The sequence below is a fragment of the Arvicanthis niloticus genome, chromosome 9 (assembly GCF_011762505.2).
Source record: "Arvicanthis niloticus isolate mArvNil1 chromosome 9, mArvNil1.pat.X, whole genome shotgun sequence".
Lineage (NCBI taxonomy): Eukaryota > Metazoa > Chordata > Mammalia > Rodentia > Muridae > Arvicanthis > Arvicanthis niloticus.
The window spans coordinates 74,633,318-74,658,123 of record NC_047666.1 but is presented as its reverse complement, the minus strand read 5'-3'; the positions used below and the strand labels follow the sequence as shown (position 1 = coordinate 74,658,123).

The following is a 24,806-nucleotide window of genomic DNA, read 5'->3' as shown; positions in this document are numbered from 1 at the left end:
CTGACATCCCACCACCACCCCAACTCCGCCATGTTTCACATTTGAAAACTCACACCTCAGGGCAGCTTCTCAACAGTTTCTCTCATGTACACTAAGAGAGTAATGGGAGTTTTGGGTTTGTTTGTTTGTTTTTGTTTTGACTTGTTTTAAATTCTAACCTAACACACAGTGCTTCCCATTTGCATTTCATTTGTAAATGCATTTCTTTGACTTCGTGTGTGATGTGCTCCTTAAGTTATAAAACTGGCCTTCTCCCTCATGGCTAGGGAATCGGAGCCTGTATTCCAGAGCCACTAGACAGAAAAGATCACAAACTGAAGAACTGAGGAAATTCTCCACCAGCAACTTCAACTCATAGATGCAAAACCTGATCTGAAAACAGGGCTTGGGGTCTCTTTAGCTTTTGAAAGAGGAATCTCAGCGGCCTGTCTGCACACACAGAAGCAGAGATGTACCAGGGATCACCACAGCACATCGGCAGTAACCATCAAGTCCCCGAGCTCCAGGAGCTCCTGCTGTGCCCAGGTAAGCCCAGGCAGCCTCACCTTTGTCGTCCATATTTAAAGCTTTTAAGAGGTCAGCCCGGATTGGATACTTGGCTTTATAACAGAGCCGTTGAACGTTGGAAAAAGTGTCATCGCCGGAAAGCGTGGTAAGGTCTATAAACGTGACAGCTTTCAGGAGCCACGCAGCCTAGAAGAGAAGGAGAAGCAAGGGAAATCAAAAAGAAAACTCACCTTGAACCCAGTTAGAGAGGAGAGAAACATGGACAAATGGGAGTGTTAACAGCCAGCGGCACTGCTACTGTAAGGCGTTTTCTGATAAAGGATATAAGCAGAGCTCACAAATGACCAACAAAGGCCAGCAAGATGGCTCAGCAGGGAAAGGAGCTTGCTGCCAAGCCTGAAGACCTGAGTTCTATCCCCAGAGCACACATGATAGAAGGCGAGAACCAACTCTTACAAGTTGTCATCTATTTCCATGTATGTTCCAGGGTGCACATGGCACACAGCACACACACACACACAGCACGCACACACACATGTGGACACACAGAAACAATTTCAATTTTAAATCATTTTTAAAAGAATGGCAAGCAAGATGAACATTAGCCAGAAGAGAACAAAAGAGGAGACTTGATCTCTTTTTTTCTCAGAAACTCCAACCAAAGCCTCCGCCAGCCCCCTGCTATTTCTCGCTTTTCCAGCTCATCTGTAAAGACCCAGCCGGAAACGTGAGGGCATGAGACACAGCCTGTTTACCTTCTTTCCCAGAATCCAAGATGATGCAGGATTTTCTGAAATCTCTAATCCAATTCCACTATTAAAACAACCCTCGTCAGGCAGCACTTGGAGGCAGAGGCAGGCAGATTTCTGAGTTTGAGGCCAGCCTGGTCTACAGAGTGAGTTCCAGGACAGCCAGGGCTACACAGAGAAACCCTGTCTCAAAAAACCAAAAAAAAAAAAAAAAAAAAAAACACCCTCATATTCTCTAACACGCTCTAAAAAATTTTCTTTTTCTCTTTTCAACCAGGATGGGCAAATGGGACATGTTGCTTTAAAGACCTCCATCACCACGTTCTGCCTCTCCTGTGGCACGAACCCCAAAGTCCTTTTAGGACTGCATTGCACATCTGTGACTGTGGTGCACTAAAGAATGTGCTGACTGGAAGAACACCATGAACATCATTTTTGGAATTTTGAAAAGTGATTTATGAAACGAAATAGTAAGGTAAATTCTCCTACCTCAGTCCTCAACAGTGGCCACACCAGGTGTAGAGGTTTACGGCTTTAAAATTAAAATAGAAGACAGCCTAAGAAGGCAGTCTAGGAAGCTGAATAAGTGTGCTGAGGAGACATGCCATCTAATTCACTCATGAATAAAGATGCCTCAAATTCATTTGCGGTTTGGCCACTCAAGAGCGATAAGATTCTTAGCTTGTTTGGATAAATGCGTTATCTTTCTCCAACCCATCATCATCATAAATGAATTATTAAAATAAGCTATGGACAGCTGCAATCCTTTAAGTCTAGACGCATCTTGAGCGAAATTCAATACTGTGGCCTTGAGGGAAGAGGCTCGAATTGTGAGGTGCAGGATGGAATGTTCATGAGGACCCACCCGTACCTGCCATTCCTTCTTCACGCTTCTGCGGGCCTGGATCTGCTCAGCCCGCCTCAGCACGGCCGCGTGATTCACTTGAACTTTGGAGATCCAGCTAAGATCTACAAAGGAAAGAGTGACACTTGTAAGTTTTAAGATTCTCGCTGTCATCTCTAGCGAAAGAACATAGCTTCATTCAATATTTTTTAAAATATATAGATGGGTCTTGGGAGCAGCAAAATGGCTCAGTCACTAAAGCACCTGCTGCATATGTCTAGTACCCTGAGTTCAATCCCGAGGACCAATATATTGGTGGAAAGACAGAAATAATTCCATAAAGTTGCCCTTTGACCTGCACATACACTGTGACATGCATGAGCCCGAACATCATACACATACATAAAATAATAATAAATACGTTCTTAAAGTCATGCTTCTTCTTCAGACAATAACAAATACACAACCTCGTAGAAAGCCCGGTCATCACAAGGTATACTTCGTGCAAAACCAAGTGCATCTGAAAACGAGGAGACGTTGTATTGATTAATTACACACATAGGCTCAGCAGTGGGTGTGCCCTCCTCCCTGAGCACGCACATCTCACCTCTGACAGAGAAGACTTATTTGTGAGTGTCTAGTCCAGGAAGAGCAAATGATTAATAAATACTTAAGTGAATTAGTGAATACTTAAAGGCATCTTTGATCACTACCCACTTACTGACAAGATTAATATCTGCTAGATGCTGATAGGATACAGCCCATCAAAAGAGAATTTTTCAAAATGTGCTACAAATAACAGTGTAGCAGGCATTCAAAACCAGGAAAGAAAAAATAAAATCCCACCCAAAGCTGCAAGAGATATAATCTCTAGCACTTCTGCTTCAGTGTGGCCCCTCCTGTGTTATCAATTTTGTTTGAGCCTGGCTATACATAGCAAGTGGACCTCCATGGAAAGTCAGCTTGCTCTCCGGAAGACATAGCATTTGGATGCATCTTTACCATACAACATGGATGGGATTTCAGAATAAAGGTGGAACTGCTTCTCGTACTTAGTTCAGTGTATGTCATGGTCTCCCATCGGGAGTCCAGGGTCTGGTGCCCGTGACTATCAGCATCACCCATGGGGCCTCCAGGTAAGCTAGATGTGCATCCAGTTACCTGCTGACCTCATCTCTACATCACAGACCCTCCCCAGGATCCTCATGGTTTTTAAAAAGAGTCTTAAAAGACAATAGTGGGCAGAGTGTAGCCATTAGGAAATCTGTGTCAGTCCCATATCTCTCTGAGATGCATGAGAACTGATGCATGCAGACTGGATGGCCACATCAACTGTTTCTGACTAACTACTGCTTATTGGAAAGGACCTAAGGGAAGAAGGATTTACTTTGGCACATGGTCACATGTCTCTGTGCATTTGTAATTAACAGTAATTCAGTAGGAACTTGTAACAAGAAAAAGTGTTCACCTTGTCATCAACCAGGAAACAGAGAAACTCAGTAAAGGACCAGAGATTGCTGCGATGGCTTGGAGGATAAGGATGTGCTTGCTGTGAAACCTGACAACCAGAGAGGTCCATCCCTGGTACACGCATATGTCCTCTGACTTCTATACAGAGCTATGTGGACACACACTCACACACACACCACAGTCAAAGAAAGGAAGAGAAAAAGTGGGAGACCAGAGAGGGATATTATGCTGCCAGTGACCGACTTCCTCCAGGGAGACCCACCTGCTACAGTTTACCACCCATCATTAATTCCATCATATGACTTACGAGTCTATCAAGGGGTTCATTCATTCATTCATTCATTCGGTCAGAGACTTCATGATCTACCTACCTCTGGAGATACCCGCACAGACTCGCACAGACCCGTACACAGCTGTTCTTTATCAATCTTATTGCACTAACACCCACAACTGAGCATCACAGTAATTACTAATACAATCCTTAACAATTTGCTCATCACAGAGATGAGATCTGGGACCACCAGGACGATTCGTAGGTCTTCATCTGCTTTTGTCCCCCCATTTCCAAATTGGTAGATTCCTACAAGAATCAGTATTAATGGTGTAGAAACTCAAAATCTGGTTAAGAATGAGTTATAGAAGTATTCAATATCACTAAAGTAGGAACCATGCTCGGATGGTGTTTTTTCATTTCTGATTAAATTATTTTGTTAGCTGAAATCATTTAATAAAACGGATTTTTAACATTCCCATCCACCTGTTCTGCCCCTTAGAATATATTCTTTGCGAAGCCAACTGGAGAGAAAAGAGATGCCTGAGTCAGGCAGTCTCTTGCCCCTTCTTCCTACCAAGGAGAAGGTGGATTCAAGGCAGAGTCCAGGACAGGAGGATTAAATAGAGACCGGGATGCACGTAACACTTTTAACACCTGGAAAACCTAGCTCCACCCAAATGTAGCGGAGGCTTAATAAAAATAATAATAAAAAATAAAACACCTGGTCAATTGACCACTACTGTAGGTGACTGCGTTCATGGTAAAGACTGTTGTAGGGACAGTAGGCTGATTGAAGCTACTGGAGCCGAGAGTTGTGTAGAATCATAAGGTTCATGGCTAAGCTGAAGCCAGCCCAGGGCTCTTCCCTCAAGGTTCCTCGCTCCTCTCCACTCCTCAGATGTGCTCAAGTTCTGCTGTTGGTGGGAGCCCTCAAACAACCCAAGGTCCACCAACCAATCCCTCAGCTTCCCCTAGGAAGCCTTTCCGCCCTTTCCCTCCCTCAAACACCGGGCTCCAGTGTCCCTCAACCACCAGCAGTTTCCTGAGTTGGTGTTTTATGTTGTCTCTGGATCTTGTGTCCTGTTTCTTCCTTCTACCTAGAAGGTCCTTCCTTACCTTGTATGAACAATGAACCCTCACCCACAGAGACTCGTTTCAGGAACAGAGGACATAGCTCAGGTGGCCTAAGTCCTTGACTAGCAAGCCAAAGCCCATATAAACTAGCCACAGTACATACACTTGGAATTCTAGAACTCGGAGAACAGAAGTGTACAAGATCATCCTCAGATAAAACAGCAGATTCAAGGCTAGCCTGGGCTACATGAGACCTGTCTCATAAAAGAAAAGAAAAGAGGAGGGAAGGGGAACAGAGGGGAGGAAAGGGGGGAGGAGGGGCAGCCTCTTTCTCTGGGAACCCTTCCTAAGGTTTACACGCTGCACATTCTCTGTGCTCTGTTCTTCAAGGTGACTTTGCCAGCTACTTTCAGTCCCACCCCTTCACTTGGGAAACATGTTGTACCTCCAACCAGTCTTTAGAATCTCATGCAAACAGAACACTGGGTGACATTCAAGTAAGAGGAGGGCTTCTCCAAGTCCAAAGCCTTCCCCTCTTCTCCTCCCCAGGACAAAAATGACTTTGAATCTGCAGAAGAGAAAAATGACGGGCACCCAGATAGATGCCTGGGCCCAGTCTCCTTAAAAAGTACCCTCCAAGTCACCGTGGCTAAAGTTGGGACCCACAAGGCTGGTGTTCACACGGCTGATGCCGCTTGCTACAGGTCCCTGTGAAACATCTACCGGAGAATGTAAGAGGAATTACCTCTCCCCGTATCAGCTTTGGCTGCTAAAAATACCATTAATGGTCATAAAATTACCCAGCCCCAGATTTAATCCAGCCACAGAATTTGCCTCTGTGACCTCCCATGGCAATGAATTATATAAGTGACTATCTCATTTTATTAGCACTTCATTTGGTACTCTTTAATTTCGTCAAATAACCCTTGTTCTCGTATTATAGGGTCTGGGGAAAAGAAAGGACTGATTGGCCTTTGTTATGTCCTTCATAACTTTTAATATTTCATTCAAGTACCCTTTAGCGTCTCCTTGCCAGGAGAAACGAGTCTAATACACACACGCTCATCAGGACCATAGAATCTTCAGAGGCCAAGAGGGGATTCAAGTTCACGCGTCTTTGGGGAGAATAGACATGAAACCATAATTGGAAGGCAGCCCTGCTCCTCAGCATACTCTCTGATGAAGAAAACGCCACTATCTTTTTCAGATTGTCACGCTGGTGACGTTCAGGCCCCTCAGTCAGTTATTAGTTTGTTCTCAAATGCGTGTCTCTTATTTTTATTTTTCTGGTTCGAGTCTCAGTGAACACAGGGATGCTCTAGCCTCAGCCTCAGCAGCACTTTGTTTCTGTTTGTCTGGGGTCCATCACATGATCCCTAACCCCCGTGGTGTGAAATAACAACCAGACAGGATGAGAAACATGTAGATTTGGCCTTTGCTCCTAAGAGTCAAAAATAAATCATGATACCTTATTTGCCACAGCACTCTCCAAAAGTGGAGTAAATAAGATACTAAATTTCCAATGTTCTTTTAATTCTAACTGTTCTGCCCAACCTGTTTCTGGTGCTGTCTCCAAGCCCGTTGCTTGCTGATGTGCACTTGCATATTTTAATACTTGCTCCTGCTTCCAAGTTCCCTTCCTAGTGGTACTCACCCAGCTGTCTGTTATTTTGCTATTGTTTGTTTTCAAGCCTAATTTGCATCCTCCCAGGAACCAGCCACGCCCTCCCAGCTGTGCAGGTGTTCAACTCAGAAACAGCTCACCAATAAACGCTTGGATCGTTTCTACTCCGGCAGACTAGTGTGGTTATCAGTCACTGAAACTGGTAAAGTATTTCATGATCACGTCTAATCATGATCACGACTTTCACCTTGGAAAAGGCTGGCTAGAAACAAAGACACCAGGAAGCTACCGCTAACGTCAAATTCAGCTTCCACAGTAAATGAGAAGATGTCACCTTGCCTAGTTTCTATCCCCAAAATACAGAGATGGGAACTGCCCTGTGAGGCCCATCCTTAGCTGAGGGCAGGTGAGATCCATCAGGAGCCTTCCTCCAAGAGCATCCCACCTCTCAGATTTGAGGGCGGGTGTTCGATGGCATCTGTGGACTTTCTGGCACTAGGCAGATCTGCCACTCCTCTGCCTGTCAATCTGGTCCTAAGGATCCAGATGTTATGAATACAAACCCCTACAACCAGGCAGCACATGAGGACATTTCTAAGAATACGGCCCCTGCTGCGATTTGCACCTAACCTCAAATTTCAATATTTCACCTTCAGACGTCAATCCAAACCTGGTGAGGAATAAATCTGTATATCCTTCAAACCATCACGACTTAGACGGTTAGTACCAAGATGAAGACTGACTTGATCTCCCAGCTCTGCCTCTTCAGCCATCTTGTCTGTCCTCTTCCATGAAGTTGGCGTTTCTGGTGTGTTTTATAACTGTACTTAGATGGGTTTTTAACACTTTCAGAGTATCATCCCAGCAGAAGTTAGCCTGGGGTCATATCACAAGGTATATCCAGTCTTGCCCCATGCTCTGCCTGGCAGCATCAGGTCTTGAACTTAATCCTCCACTCCCTGAGACCTCATCCTCCTGGCCACCCCCATCTGTTGCTGCTCTGCCCATTTAATCCATCAGCTGTTAAGAGGAGGGTGATCTGAGCACTGAAAAAGCCTGGTCTCCTATTCTGGCATTTTCTGTATAGTTCTTGGGTCGGCCATTTCAGGTCCAGTTGTTCACCGGATCCTCAGGATTGCTCATTCAGTGACCACCCCAGAGTCTGCAGCAGCAATGGTTATACAGATAGGACCACAGCTCCTTAGCAGGATGGGGATTACACATGAGTGCCAGTGAACAGATCCTACCATCTCTCCATTTAGTACAGCGGTTCTCAACCTGAGGGAGCCTAAGACCTTCGAAAAACACGGATATTTACAATATGAGTCATAACAGTTGAAAAATTACAGTTATAAAGTAGCAATGAAAATAATTTTATGGTTGGTGATCACCACAACATGAGGAACTGTATTAAAGTCCCTCACAACATTAGGAAGGTTAAGAACCACTGATTTAGCACATCCAGAGTGCAGGTACCGTGTAAATGACGTGAGAAACACATCCTAACAAGGTATAAAAAGGGTGCGCCATCCTAAAGAAACACAGGAAAACTGTAGACGTGAGAAGGCTGGAAAAGCACAATATCAGACAATTTACCCCGGGGAAAATCAATGCATTCAACCAGCATTTCCCCAATTGGTTCCATGGCTTTTATTAGAACTTTTTCACTTGAAAATATATAATGAAAACTTACTTAGGTGACTGGAACAGAAAGATTAGAGTGTTAATGGCTCACAGCTGAGCAGTGACTGGAAGATCAAGCAAAGAAAACAGACAGGGGCCAGTCAACACCAGTGCCCCAAACGAGGACATGACAGAGATACATCTCATGTTGTTCAACATGTGTGAAGGCCTAGGTTCCATCTGAGTAGCTCATAAAACCAGACATGGTGGCACAAGCCTGAGACATCCCAGCACTCGGAGTGTGGAGGCAGACTAGGAGGGTCAAGACTTTAAGGTCCTCCTCTGGTCTTGAGGTACGTGAGACCTTGTCTGTAAATAAATAACAAACTAGAACAATACCAGCCTGTACCAGCTGTCCAAACAAGATGTCACAGCAGCTGCCCTGGATGCCACCCCTGCCTCAACAGGAGAAGCATTGAATGCTTGTCCTGGCCGCAGTCCAATCATCCAAGAGACAAAGGGGTGTGACCCGCACCGAGCAGGGTCAAGCAGGACTGGCTGCAGGATGTGAAAGCATGAAGTCTGAAGGAGGACGACGGTGACTCCTTGCAGATTAAAGGCCACGCTGTTACCACTCATCCATCTGTAAATCTGTAATGAGTTACTTCAGGCCAGGCTTTCCAATGTCAAATACACACGCGCACCCCCACCAGCAGCCTCAAAAAGTGTATTTAATGTAATTGTAAATTTCCATTTCTCAGGAAGATTGATTATCTGTGATTTCCACATTTTACAAGCGTGTACCTCCGAAAGCAAAGGGCTAACGGTGACTACAGAAATGTGTTGAAAAGGAAGGGAGCTACTTCAAAACCTGCCTGTTCCAGCACGCTGGAGCCCAAAGAGCTTAACACATCTTTAGCAGATAATAACTCCTAAGTCCAACCTCCATCTGGATAAGTGACCAACTTAAACATTGCTCATCTTTATATGTAGCTATTCCAAGGAGCAGGGAAGGGGTTAGTAACAGAATTCCCACACCAGTTTGGGTTTCCACACATGTAGGATTTGCTGCTACTGTGGCCTTGCCTTGGTGCTACAGACCGGTAGGCTAGGCTAGTGCTCTACCACGAACCCAGAGCCCTAGCCTAAATATGTAACCTTCCAACAAATGTGCTCCACAAAACTACTGACAGGAACTTCCTGGAGATCCTAAATAGCTGAATGGCCAGGAAGGATCAGCCAACACCAGGGAAGCAGGGCCAGGCAGATCCCAGCTGACGCCAGCTGGACGGCCAGGGCTATACAGAGAGACTCGTAAATCAAAAAAGGAAAGAAAGGAAGGGAGGGAGGGAGGGAGAAAAAGAGGGAGGGAGGGAGGGAAGGAGGAAGGAAGGAAGGAAGGAAGGAAGGAAGGAAGGAATAGAGAGAGAGGCAGAGAGAGAGAGACAGAGACAGAGACAGAGAGACAGAGAGATAATGAATCTATCATTAGCCCACAGAGAAATTCAAGTGGCTGGGTAACTCTAGCACCGGGTTGGGTAAAGATTCAACACTCAGTCCTTTGAAAAGATTTGATGGATTATTCTAGAAGCCCTGAGCTTCAGAGAAAACCTCTTTAACACTTCCCTCCTGATAAAAGAATCTACAATGGAACTTGCTGAAGCTTCCTAAATTACAGTTGTGACACCTCCCCCAATGCGATCCGCCAAAGTGTACCATTCACGGAGCTGCCATAGCTGCGGCAAGCTCTGCGAGCTAATTTACATGCTGTAACAGACCTACATAAAATTAATTCTGTGAAAATATCATAACTCCTATTTAAATGCTCCAGAATAGGATTAGGAATAATAATAAACTCAATTTAGGTTGATTTTTTTAAGCCCCTAGAAACTATTCAGAAGCATGTTGGTGGAAATTAATGATGACATAATGTCTGCACCAATTCTTCACGAGATGTACGGCCACCACCTAGTACTGAATGGCCCGTTCTGACCACACACTACCCCATGAAAATCTCATTTCAGGAAAACCCCATTATTCTTTACCATGAATTCAGGGTAATTCATAACCTTTCTCAGGAACAACCACTTCAAAGTTTAACCTCCAAGAAAGTATCCTATATGAATAAGATCTTATGAGAATGTTATCTTGTAGTTCCTAAAATTGGTGACTTCCTATTATCTCTGATATTTCCAGCAAATAGGTTTTAAATGGTCTATTGAGAATCACTATTATTTTAAACTGAAATTCATATATTTGCATTTTGAAATCATATCTGTTAAGGTATTTACCCAAAATTGCTGTTTTGGATGATTTTCCTTCTGCAGCTCTAAATCTGATCTGTCTTTCTCAGAAACCTGGAGATTCTCCCTTCCTCTCTTGCAGTTCCTAGCTCGTGCAATCTGGAAGTTCTGCCCCTCTCTCTCAACCCACTCATTGGCCGTTGGCTCTTTATTGACTGATCAAAAACCAATTGGGGACAAGGACTTTTAGCATTTGGACGTGCAGATTCCCGATTAATTCAAGGCATTAGAGCCAATCCCCAACAATTTTACTCACAAAAAAGTTTAAGCAGAGTAGTCTACAAACACACAAACAAATTCTTAAACTGGGATATGAGACTGCCCTTCAAAACCAAACTGAAAGCCAAAGGACAGGCTGTACAGCCACTACACGTGGCATGTCTGTGTCATCCACGACACTGATTTACAAGAAGTAATCAGGAGATGTATAGTGGTGGCACACTCCTTTAATCCCAGCACTTGGGAGGCAGAGACAGGAGGATCTCTGTGAGTATGAAGCCTGCCTGGTTTACAGAGCAAGTTCCAGGACAGCCAAAGATATACAGATAAACCTTGTCTCCACAAAACAAACAAAAAGAACACAAGAAATAATCAAATGTTCTCTAGACACCAACTTACCAGTCTCGTGCTTTTCTTGCATACCTTGATCTAAGCTTAAATATACACATACACACAGAAAGAAAGAGAGAAAGAGAGAGAGAGAGAGAGAGAGAGAGAGAGACGCATGCATGCACACACAGACACACAGAAACACATTCACCACATGTATGCATGCACATACACATAGAAAAGGAAAGGGGCTTGAGAAGAAATGGGGGGGGGTGATATAGGAATATTACAGGAATAATGGGAAAAGGGATAGATTATTGAATTTACTCTTCAACTTAGAACTCTTGTTATTCTCAAATAAGGTTATCTTTGCTTACATTGATATGGATTATTGTATACTGATACATGTTTTAAGGTTTTATTGGTACAAATCTTTGTATATTGATAAAAATTTTAAGGTTATTTTTGTTACAACTTATTATGCATACCTATATTCAACTCTTGTATAAGGTATTGGACATTTGCAACTCATCTGAAAATGCAATTTTTAATTCCAGGCCTTTTAAGGCTGCTATTAAAATCTGTTTAGGATATTTAAGAAATACAAGTTAATAGACAGTCAAACTCATGGACATGTTAGATACTAGTCTATATTATCACAGAAATATGCATCCTAGGTTGAACAGATAATAAACAGCTTGAAATAAGCAACTCTTGCTTGCTCAGATATACTATAAATAGATAGATGATCTTCAAAAAGCCCAGCAACTCATAAAATATGGCATTTAAAGATATTTTTATTAATTTAAGGTTTTTTTTTTTTTTTTGACATTGAGACGTGTCAGCTCCAGGCAGCACCCCAAGCCACTTGGAGGAAGAGATGAGCATCAAAGGACCCCCCATTTGGAGATGGCTTAATTTGTGGCAAGTTAATGTCCTAACTTCACCATCTGCTGACAGAATGCTGTCCAAAATGGGCAAACCTTGAACATAGGCAAAATCAACTGCCAAGCTCTGCCAAGATCAGGTAAGCAAGCCCTTAGTAATTTCTGCTTCACTAATATGTCTGTCAGATATACTGGGGGAGAAGATAGATGCTCCAATATTATAGGGAAAATTATAATAGTATAGAGAATATCCTAGCTATCCAGGAAATCAGCTGTCTCTATCTTTTCTATAGTTTTTGGAAGTTGCTTGTATGCACTTCCTGCACACTCAGGAAATATTTATTCCTTCTCAGGTCTCTGATATAGTTAAAGACTAGATAGTTATAGTGTCACAATTAAGCTTAAGTTGTTTAGGATTTAAGAAAATGTTTTTAGGTTAACAATGCAAGTTATGACAGAAAATTATTTAAATACAAAATGCTAAATTCACCAAGATAAGATATATGATAAAATTCTTTATCCAAAGTTGCTAAATACAAACAGAATGGACTTTATGAATGTAACTCTTACCTAATAATTTTCTGGAATGTTTCATTATGTTCCTACTTTATGTTGCTTTTTATTGTAAGAGAAAGGGCCGTCTTATTAGACAAAATGGGGAGCCAGGCGGTGGTGGCTCACGCCTTTAATCCCAGCACTTGGGAGGCAGATACAGGCGGATTTCTGAGTTCGAGGCCAGCCTGGTCTACAGAGTGAGTTCCAGGACAGCCAGGGCTATACAGAGAAACCCTGTCTCGAAAAACCAAAAAAAAAAAAAAAAAAAAAAAAAACCAAAAAAAAAAAAAAGGAGGTGGGGAATGTTTGGGTTGTTTGGTGCTGCTATTTATTCAAATGCTAAATTCTGTACCCCTAGATCTGTCTGCCCCAAGAGTAAATTTTCACTTGCACCAGCTTCTGTTTTACAAACCTTGTTCCCTAAGTTAACTGGTCAATAAAAGACTAAAGCCTGTGATTCGACAGTAGAGAAAGAAGGACTTCTTGGGAGGGAGAAAGAAACTCTGGGAAGAAAGACAAAGGCCTTTTTGCCAGTAGACATCAAAGAAGACAAACATGACTATGGGCTTAGAAGGTATAGCTGGCCATGTGGCTGAATGGGGCTAGGAGGTTGGGTTAACTTAGATGAGCTATTTGAGGGTCTGCCCAGCTAAAGCCTAAGCTTTGAAATATTAAAAGGTCTCTGTATGGTAATTGGGTGAGCTAGCTGGCCAAGGAATAACTGCTGACATATTAATTTCCAGCTTTAATCAATACATATAGAATATTAATAATCACTTTACACACATATATATATGCACACACAGACATACATATATACATTCACACTCATTGACAGACACATATACATACATGCACACATACACATATGCACACACATACATATATGCATACACATGCAGACACACATATATGTACACACAGAGACATATGTACACACATATATACACACACACATATATGCATGCACATATACATATACACACATAGAGACACACATACATGTGCACATACACACACATACAGCACACTCATAGATAGAAGCAGCTAGGACTGTAGACATACCCCTCCAACAGCGGGCAGCCAACAAATGCTAACATCCGGACTATAAGCATACAGGGCTTGAATGGATATTATTTCCCCCAACAAGCAAACCAGCCCCTGTTGCCTTACTGAGCAGGGACAGTCCAGGCTGGGAGTGTATGCTCCTGCACTGAATTACAGTGGAAATCACCACCTGCTGGGCTCTGATTCAAACCACTGTTTCCCAAAGTACCTGATCTCCCACCACCTCTCTTTAGGAGGAAGTTCTTTGTGACAAGGCAGGCTGGTTTCCCCAGCACTTTCAGATGCTCGGTGACAATCATCAAAAAACCTTAAAGCCCCTCCAAAAGAAAGCCACGCCCACTAAAAAGTTTCCTGCCTTACTGTGACAGTAACTGAAAGAATGCTGGCTCCGTGCTGCCAGCCCCACTGACCTAGTGACCCCCAAGGTGGGTGGAAGCCACATGACAAGCTGAGTTTTGTTCCATACTCAGAGAGACCTGCTTCATTGCAGGGCAGGGTTTCGCAGCCAGAAAAACAGAAAGATAAGCAGTCGGTGGGGGCCGGGGGTGGGTGAGGAGCCCTTAAGATTGGGGTTGCAGAGAAGAGTGGCAGTAAGAACAAGAATGGCATGTTCCACAGACAGCAGGCAGGGTCCCCTCCTCCACATATTCCCCTAAGTTGAATATGTTAACCTGTACCACTAAAGTGTCATTTTTGCGGCCTTTTAAGGCTTTCTTTAGGCTGTCACTCTTTCGAACTTTAGAGAGAACTGAACATTCTACTGCCTTCCCACATCGTTACTGACGGAAGAATCCATGATAACAAGAGGCTGGCACATCCACAAGCAAAACTCGACAATCCTCCTGAGGGCCATTCTTGACATCAGCTGACATCAAAGCTCTTATCTGTTAGAGACATTATACAGAATAGGGTACAATATTGGAAGGATATTATACAGGAATCAAATTTTAAAAACAAACCTGAAAAGATAGATGCAAACAGGGCGGCCCATTTGTGTGGCCATAGAATGCCCCACACACACACACACATTATCAAAGAGCTACGTACAAAAATGGCTGAATTTTACAGCAATTTTCTGTTTCCTGGCTTTGAGTCTCTGCACAAGGGCTAAGGACATAGGTTAGATAGGGTGTTCGTCTCGCACACAGGAGGTCCCGGGTTCCTCCTCGGCCTAAGAGAAAGGCAGGAGAAAAGTTCATCAAAGTGACGATTTTAAGTTTGACCTCTAAGGCCAGTGACGGTTCTACTAGGAGAGCTGATGAGGTCCCTGGACATTCTGAACTGTGGCAGCAAGTCCCAAAGTCAAGCCAGAGACCATGACAGCCTGAGTAGTAGAATCCCTGTGAGGGAGGAAGGAGGAGAAAGGAGAGAGGATCGAGGAGCCAGGAGGAGCCAAGTGGGTCCCAATGACCCATAGAAGAAGAGGAATGTAGCTACTGAGCCTTCCCGGTTATTTAGAATTACTATAGCTTACAATATTAACATTCCAGTTGTTGTGCCCAGAGATTGAGTTATAATTGTTTCTAAACTAAGTTTGTTTGGTGTTTTTCTTCTCGCAGCGACTCGACTGAGTTCAAGAGAGAAAGGTACGACGGCAAAGCGTGGGTTTGCCTGATGTGCCCCACAAAGGACATAGGGGTTTTGAAGCACGGGGATGGCGTGATAGTGACCCGCCAGTGGGAACTTAGTGAGCTGGGTGGAGACATTTTGGAACTCTGGTGTCATGTGGCCTGCCAGTGCTGGCAGTAGCGTGGGAACTACCAATCAGTATTACTATTCCCACTACAGAGGGAAATCTAGGTATACGGACCAGCCAGAGGACCGTGGAGGGAGATGAGGGCTGTCAACGTGGCTGTTAACGTGCTTTGCTACCATGCAGGAATCACAGGTTTGACATCAGCATCATATAAACCACATACGTGGTGCCGCACATATACATCCTAGCACTCGGGAGGCAAGGGGGATGATCTGAACTGCAAGGCCATTCGCAGCTACATACAGGGCTTGAGGTCCATCTGGGATACGTGGGAGCCTGGGCACACGCAGAAAGTTGTGTCATGAATGGTATTATTGTAAGCACTATTAGAGATAGAAACCTGGCAAAGAGAGCCCATCTCCAGGATGGTAAACTTCACTACCACACACACACACACAACCTCAGCACCAGAGAGATAGAGCACTTCAGGGGACTGGAAGAGACTAAGGGTGCTTACAGGGAGGAGTAGAGGTCATGAGAGTTGATATTTCAGAGGAAAATAGAAAAGCAGCCAGAATTTTTGACTGGCAGTGATCACTCATCAAGTTGACAGTGATCCAAGTCAGTCTTCCAGGGTGGAATTACAGATTGAGGACACTGAAGCCCAGACACTCAATTAGATGTTCAAGATCGCACAGTATCTGCCGAGTTTCAAAGGATACTCGGGCCACTAGATGCTGAAGCTAAGTTATATCAAAACAACGGTCATATACATAATCACTAGAGTGGGCTGGAGAGAGTTAAGCATATGTTCTAGAGAACCAGAGCCTGATTCCCTGAACCCACGTCAGAAGACTCAGAACTGTCTCTAACTCAAGTTCCGCTGGGAACCAATGCCTCTGGTCTCATTGGGCACCAGGACTTGTGTTCACAAACAAACACACTGAAAAAAAGTTCCACATAGATTATATGTGTTACATGAAACGGAAGGATATTGTACAGGAACCAAATTTAAAAAAAAAAAATCTGAAACAATAAATGCAATCTATTCTATTTGAACAAGGAGCTCAGTGGAATGAAGCTTTTCCTGGAGTGGATCAGAAGTCTTGGAGCCCTCACAGCGATGCCATGTATCACATGCCTGGGAAGAGCAGGAAGGGCAGAGTGAGTCCTCACATCTCTAATGGAAGCAAACACTAAGACTATAACCAGGGCCTGTCGGCAGAGGGATGAATACAAAATACAGGCTCTGTGCTGGGACGGCTCCTTTGATCAGTGAAGCACTGGCGTTGCAAGTTAGAGGACCTGATTCCAGACTCTCAGCTTCCACCTAAAAGACAAGAGTGTTGTGGTGCACACATCATCCTAGCGCTGAGGGACCCCAGTCAAGGCGAAGGCAGGAGGCCCCCAGGATCTCGCCGGCCGCTAGTCTAGCCGAAATGGTGAGGCGGAGAGGAACTAAGGAAGACGCCCCACTTTGAGATCTGAGGCATCTAGAGGAAAGGACAACGTAGTCAGTATCTAGTCACATCCAGTCCATGAGAGGGACAAGACCTACAGACTAACCAGTCTGCAAAGCCAGAGAGACACACCACCAGCAAGAGGGAAGTCTAAAGGGTAAACCCAAGAACGCTAGCCTGCATAGCCGCGTGAATGATGAATGGCCACTGAATGATCACGTGGCTCAAACTAAAGAACCGGAAGAACCCTCAGGGTCTCGGGGATTGTACACCGGCTTCTTTTGTTCCGAACATAATCTTTAGAGTAGCTTTAGATTTCCAAGAACAGCAAGAGGCACGAAGATGCCCCACACGTCCACACAAGCATATCTTCCGGAGTTATCAATATCCGCCTCACCAGCAGCACATGGGAAGTCCACCTTACAGATCAGGAAAGGACAAGCCAGGGCACAGAAGTCCCTGTTCAAGGTCAAAGCCACCTTTATCCTTCAGAAACTTCAGTGCTTCTGGGAAAACACACAGAGCCCAGCAGAGAGTCTCTAATGACCATTCGCAGACGGCGGGTTTCAGTGCGGCTAGTGAAAGTTAAACAAAACATAGGGACTCTGCTAAGGCATAGACACTTTTTATGTTTTAAATGACTTGCGTGTATATCATTCTATGTACACCAGTAGGTATGGATGTGGCTTATATGTGGAGGGCAGTGAGTTTTCCCTTGAGACAGGTACTTATTTCTCCCTGATGAATTTTTAAGGACAGATGGCACTAGAGTTTCTGGGTAACTTCCCTGTCTCCATCTCCTACTGTAGGAGTATGGGATTACAAATACATGCATGCCTGTGAGATTTTAATAGAGGATCCCAGGACTGAAGTCAAGCTTTGAGGTGTGTGGCCAGTACTGTCAGTCACTGAGCCACTTCCCGACCCGGCTGTAGACACTTAAACGAACTGCACACTCACACACACAAACACATCCCGACGCTGAACTATACGAACAAAACTATGTCCCTGAGGTGTTCAACAGAGACACTCGTTGGAATCAGGATTCTGATGAGATAATTTCAGTAGTCTTCCTTTCTTTAAAGAGTGCAACTTGGCATCATTAACTAGAGTGTAAGACAACCCTGGCACCAGCCACGTGGAGTCCTCTTAGAGAGCGATCACCAGCACTGGTTCTCCGCCTGGCATCTCTTTGAAGGGGAAAGCCTAAGTATACAAAGACAGTGAGGAGTCGGGATGCGAGAGGCTCGGCATTTTAAAAAACTATGTACAGTTGTGGCGCAGAGATTAAACATTTATCCTCCTCTTGCGACCACTTTGGTTTCCAGGGAGCCGACTGTTTCAGTGAGACGGCAGAGGAGAGGTACACCCACAGACGCTCGCAACACACACCAAAGTCGACTGAAATTTTTCAAAGTGCCTTTTCATGCCTTTAATTCAAAGACGAACACATTTCAAGGTGACCCAATCCTCAAGCGACAGGCAGTGTTTTGAAAGGGCCAGAACTCTCCACTTAAACCATTTCTAGTGACACGTTTCAATCGCGTCCTCAAGGGCTCCGTCTGCTGTCTCATTTAGTAGTCTTTCTTTCCAGGCAGAGGCGTCCCATTTTCAATGGAGGCTTGACGCTTGTCTTTCCTCCTAATAATTAAAATCCACAGGGCTTGGATACTTTTATAAAAAAAAAAAAAAAAAAAAAAAAAAAAAAAGTGTTTCCTCGTAGCAGAGACCACAGAGGATTTAATTATACAACAAACTCTGATTATTATTTTATAGTTTTCTATTTATCAAAACAGTATCAGAATACTAAAAGATCGCCTTATGTGTATGCTTATAAACAAAAGATAGCAGACATCAAAAGCAGAATAAAAGTGTTCATAAAAGGGCACCCAACTTCAAATACAGAAATGTACAGTCACCATACTGACTGTGTGATCCATACACAGAGTGAGATAATTCTATCTTCTTCAATATATTAGTCATATCCACTACGGCAGAATAAGATTACACTAGAGTCTGAACACTGTGTTTAAAGGAACCTTCTAGGCTGCTTCTGCTCAATCCCTGTGCACAAACTATCCGGTGAGAAACAGCATTAGGAAAGAAAGCCTCCCCTGGACTGGTTTGACGCCATCTCTTCCTGTCCTTCTGTGTTTCTGAGGTCATTTTTGTTAGGTCTCAGGCAGTTCACATATCCAAAAATGGTCTCAGGCTGGACAATAGAAGGATTTTCGACAGATAAAAGCCATCGTTCCTCGGGAACTTGTGAAACAGATTTTCTGTCCCCCAAAGGAGTCATTTCCCTGACCTCTGGTGAAGGGACATATGGCTCTCAGCATATCAAAGCCCATGCTGGCCTCCAGCCTCCCTTAGTATCACAAGGACCTGTTATACATTTCAAATTCCACACTACCATCCTAGCCACACACACCCGCCACTCCCTCGCCACAGCCACACATCTTCCTTAGAATCCAGCTGCGCTCACTGGTCCCTCCCTTGCTGTTGGCTCTCCCAATGCTGTCTCTTGCTCTCTCCTGTGCTCCAGCTCCAGCCCTTGCCACCTCCCTCGATTCTCTCCTGCTTCCCCAGCCAGGGCCATGTTCAGTCTGCTTTCTTCTCTCTCTGCTCTAGACTCTTCAGAATAAGAACCTTCCCCTTAATAATGGAGCAGTCAAGTTGGGGGTTTCCTTACTCTGCCCCCTCAAATAAAATTCCATTTCTTCCTTCCTGGTGGTTTTGCTTATCCCAGGCTGGCCTGAAAATTGTTAAGCCACTTGTCCCCAAGCCCTAGTACTGATATCAAATCACAGCACCTGAACAGCAACGGCGCTCAGCCGACACCTGAGGGATTTACTGTCCTAGACATACAGACTGGCTGGGAAGTCTGTGCCCTTAGAGATCAGAACAGGTCGGCTACCTCCGGGATCACTACCGTGGGCCACAAAACAAGAGGCATTCCACACTGGACTCCCCAAATTTCTGTGCATATAAACACATTTTTGTAAACTGCACTTTGGTTCCTTTCCCCTCTTCCTTAGACAACCGTCCTAAACCACCAGGATAAAGACAGGGAAGGAGGTGAACAGGACAGGCCTCTGAGCCACTCCATTTGGACAGGGTACCCTCAAGTCCAGAGTAGGGCAATCAAGACCAGCCAAGTAAGGAGGGCAGCCAAGAATACAGCAGCCCAGAGTCCAGACACAGGAAGGAAGGAAGAAAGGCGCTTCCCATGCTCCCAGTCTTACACGAGCTCCTATAAACACACAAATAAAAGACGATGACAAAGGGGACCCAGAACACCTGTTATCACAGCTCACTTACCCAACAGGCTAACGAAGTAAGAAAGTCAGCCAGCCTCCTTAGAGTCCTAGCCCTTGAGAGGTGGAGGCAGGAGGATCAGGACTCAAGGCCACACTCAACTAAAAGAGTTCTAAGCCAGACTGGAATATATGAGACCATTTCAGGGACTACTGCAGGGAGCAATAGCTCAGTGGTTAGAGCTGGTTGCTCTTCCGAACCTGAGTTCAAGTCTTAGTACCCAGATGCCAGTTCACAACTATGTGTAACACCAGTCCCAGGGGAGCCAAGGGCACCAGGCACCCACATGGTACATAAATGTACATGCAGACAAAGCACCCATACCCATAAAATAAATAAAATTAAGTAAAATAAATATTAAAAGAATTTTAAACTACTATCCCAGAAACACCAAAAAAAAAAAAATCTAGATATATCTAACTTCACAAATGTACAAAGGTAAAAGATGAATGGATACCACATTTATAATCTTTTTCAAAAGGATTTTGAACTGGGCTGGTTGAGATGGCTCAGTGCTTACGAGCACTGCCTGCTCTTACAGAAGACTCAAATTCTATTCCCAGCACCCAGAGCTCACAACTGTCTGAAGCTCCAGCTCCAGGGGATGTGATGACATCTTTCAGCTTCCAAGGATACCAAGAATGTACATGGTATACAGACATATATGCAGATAAGCCACTCATATGCATAAAAACAAAAACAGCCAACCTCAGAAGACTATGAAGTTGGACCACAGCATATGGGGAAAAGACACAACACCATCTGAACTTCCTGCCCAGGGTGCCTGCTAGCAAGGTTTGGCTTCAAGAACAGCCTTCTTACAGAAACAGTAAACTTTGAGCTGCTCTGGCTTTGTCCTTGTGTTCCTTGGTGCTACACCAAGGCTACTCTTTGTTTTGAACACCCTCAACCATAGCTATATCCGCCTCTTGTTAATAACAGTGTCCACTGAACCGTCCCAGTTTCCTCACAATTAAGATTTGCTTGAAACTTTTCCCTTAACAGAAACAGACTGACATAGAGTAAAACATTGCTACAATGTTCCCTAGTCCAAACTCCCCACTTTCCAGATACCTCTAATGATACACAAATTTGAAGTGAAGTTGTGCTTGCTAGCTTCATGCCAACTTGACAGTAGCTAGAGCCATCTGAGAAGAGGGAACCACAACTCAGAGGGAAAAAAAAAAAAAAAAAAAAAAAAAAGCCTATACAAGATCAGGCTATAGACAGGCCCTTCGGGGCGTTCTCTTAATCAGTGATTGATGAGGGAGGTCCCAGCCCATTGTGGGTGGTGTCCTGGGCTGGTGGTCCTGGGTTCTAAAGAAAAACAACAACAACAAAAAATTAGTATGTTGGAAGAAAAGTAACCAAGGTAGCTAAATAAATCTCAAATGTTAGAAGTTGTGACACCATAAGGAAAAAAAAAAAAAGAAGCTGAGCAAGCCATGAGAAACAGCCAGTAAGCAGCACTGCACCCCTCTGTGACTCCTGCCCCCTGCCCTAGTTGAGTTCCTGCCCTGACTTCCTTCAAAGACGAACAGAAAGGGAAGTATGCCTCTGCCTCCTCAACTTGTTTTTGTTCATAGTGTTTCATCAGTTATAGAAATCCCAAGACAAAACCACTGTCCACCACCCTCATAAGTGTGAGATACCTTTAAAAACAGATGTCATCAAGTGGCCTTTGACTGAGATTCAAAACTAGAAAGGCATGGCCCTCATAGCTCCTGTCCACACACGGGACCCAGCTGCATGGACAGGTTCCCCCAAACAGTCAGTAGTTCAAGAATGTATTCCATAGTTCCACATGTGACAGTCTTCTGTCTGCCTAGGTTACTTGGGGAACTAAAGAAAAAAACATGTTTATGGGTACCTACATTTTATGGAAAAGTCAGAAAAGTCTAGAACATATTGACAGAGCCTGGGGAGATTAACAAATGACCATCGACCAGCATGGCGGTTCCCTGAGGGTGCTTCAGAACCACCTGGCCCCAGACGGTCGGATCTCCATTTTCTAGTCAGTCAGAGCATCCCTATCTGGAAAGCCCTGCTGGGAAGAAACGTTCCTTGCAGAGTTCTCATCCTAAAAATCAAGTTCAGGGCCAGCCAGTGGCTCAGTGGGCAAGATGCTTACTGCTACATAGGACATCCTGAATTTGAATCCTGGATGGCAAAAGGGGAAGGGTGAGCCAACTGTGAAAGCTACCCTCTGATCTCCAGAGGTGTGCATGCGCATACCCCAACACACGCACACCAACACACACACACCCTGACACACCAACACACTCTCACATGCACGCACGCACCCACACACACACACACACAGAGTAGACAAATAAATTTGCTTTTTTTTAAATCTGGATTAAAGGCTGATGAGATGTCTCAGCAGTTAAGAGCTCTTTGAGAGGACCTGAGTTCAATTCCCACGCGGCAGCCACAGACCATCTGAAACTCCAATCCCAGGGGATTGGATGCCCTCTTCTGGCCTCAACAGGCATTGCATGTGCGCAATAAACACGTACAGGCAAAACTCACACAAAATAAAAATAAAACGGAAAAAAAAATGTAAATAACAATGACTAGTGAATTCTACAGTCTCTCTGGTGATAACCGCGTTTTCCTAAAATTTCCATAATACAAATGTGTTTAGATAAAGCTAATTTCTTTTTAAAAAAGTAGTGTCCCCCCTCCCCAAAAAAGTAGTGTCCATTAAAAACATTAAGATGTCTTTAATCAGCGAAAAACACAAAAAAATCACCAATTAAAGCAATGTTGAAATTAATACAGAGCAATTTTTTCATAGTACATATATAATTCATGGGATTTACTTTAGCAATTTAGATTGCAGCTGTCATTCCTAAGGGTTAATACCACAGCAGATAAGGACTCTTAAAATCTCCCTGATTTTGACAAGAATTGTAAGGAAAATATAACCTTTAGATGCAGGTGTGAGCGCACACTTACTATTATTCTAAATAGCAGTTAGTTTCTACACTGTTACTTTGCAACACTCCAGGTAGTGTTTTGACGGCTTTTTGAGAAAAGCTCTTCTAGTCCAGGCTGACCTGACACACACCTGATGCTGGGGTTACAGGTGTGTGCAACGGCACCCAGCCTGGGACTTACACGTTAGAAAGTAAAAATGGCTTAGTTGCATCTCATGAAAGGAAACTGTGAAACTTTTAAAAGAGGTGTTCAGGGGAAGTTATGTTACATCCTCAACCTCGTACAAAGATGCAGACACCTCTCACCTCCAACCCTTAGACCCCATCTTCAAGGATATTCCAATCCAGGGTACGCTTGATCACTCCTAAAGTTTACATTACAGGGATAAGTTGTAAGCCACCGTCTGTTGGAAGGAGTCGCTAAACTGATGTGAAACTTGGTACAGAAACTACCTGAAGCATGCAATTCTAAACACTTCTTAAAGTCTAGACTGTTTATTCATAGAGCAAGTCCCTTTTGAAGAGAAAAGAGTAACTATGTGTATCACTTATAGCTACTCAAAACTAGTCCCTAGGAAGAGAACTTTATCGGCTTATTATCATTCGTTATCAAAACTAAGTGCAGAGAACTCTACCCAAGGCTCCAGGTAGCCACTCCTCACACTACCCAAACCACCTCGGACAGAAGCAGCTTCCTAGTAACTACTTTACAGATGTAAGCACAAAGTGAGTTAATTTACCCAAAATCACACTACTAAGAGGGTCTAGGATATAAAGCAAACTATTATACAAAGTTAAATCACTGACATTTGGCTTCAGTCACGTTTTTGCTACGTTTGAATTACATACAGACTTCTAAATTTTTTTCCCCAGTAACACCTGAACTAGTATCAAGAAGATGAAAAATAGTTTTAAAAATAACATTTTGTGTAAGCATCTAAAATCATTTTTAGCAGAAGGCCAAGACCACTCTTCCACCAACGCAGCCAACTTTGGGAATGGCTACGTGAATCCGGCAGTAAATGGTACAAGCACTCCGTCAGGCTTTTGGCCGGGGTTTGTTTTCTGCGACCACAGAGCTACAAAGTGGAAAGATCTAATTAACCCTTCCTTGCTTCCACTCAAAGAGTAAGACTGCAATGAGCATGGCGGCAGGGCAGTCCCGAGGTTCTGTCTCAGTTTGGGTCTCCGCCCTCCGTGGACCGCCCTTAGTAACCCCTCCTCCCCCACTCCCAACCCACCAAGCACGCGACCGGGCGAAGGGGAGCGCAACCCGCCGGCTCTTACCGAGCTCGGTGCCCCGGCAGTGCGCTCCCATCGTGGCCACCACAGAAAGCCAACTCTTGTTCCAGGGCCCCACACAGGCCAGGCCTTCCTTCTTCCTGCCAAGAGCCCGCCCCGAGCCACGCCCCTTCTGCACCTCCTAAGCCGCACCCTTCCAAAGCCACGCCCCTTCAGTCCTGTACTCCACCTTTTTTCCCTACTACTTTCCGGGCGCCCAGTCAGGACATTACACTACCTGCTCCTTGTCCTTCCGGATCAGGCACTCAACGTGAGCATGTCCCAGCTCCAGAAGTCTCCCGACCATTTTAAAATGCTTACATTGCTAGACAGAATGAGCTAGACAGAATGAGCCTTGGGGAGTTTAGCTGTAGGATCATGTGAGTGGCAGAATTGGATTCCTTGCATGGGCAGAGCAATGTAGCCTTGGACCCGAATTGTGGGCGGTGTTCCAGAGCCCTCAGGTAACAGCCAAGGCAGTCTAGGACCTAGAACACGCTGGGATTTCTAGTCTGGATTCAATGAAAAAGAAGCCAGGACATAAGCTTGGGGAGATCTGGTTTCTCTTTTTTGTTTTTGTGC

The 24,806-nt window shown here is 44.3% G+C and overlaps 1 protein-coding gene across 1 annotated transcript in view; it reads right to left on the bottom strand.

Annotated features, from left to right (window-relative positions):
• The window catches only part of Dera (deoxyribose-phosphate aldolase), an 81,963-nt gene extending 57,614 nt beyond the window's left edge, over nucleotides 1-24,349 (bottom strand). Inside the window, exons 1-3 of the mRNA XM_034512570.2 lie at nucleotides 24,231-24,349; nucleotides 2,128-2,225; nucleotides 546-693 (exon numbers count right to left, since the gene is read on the bottom strand). Of these exons, the coding sequence (XP_034368461.1) occupies nucleotides 546-693; nucleotides 2,128-2,225; nucleotides 24,231-24,261 (277 nt within the window). The 5' untranslated portion in view covers nucleotides 24,262-24,349. The remainder of the gene's footprint in view (nucleotides 1-545; nucleotides 694-2,127; nucleotides 2,226-24,230) is intronic.
• Nucleotides 24,350-24,806: the final 457 nt, after the last annotated feature.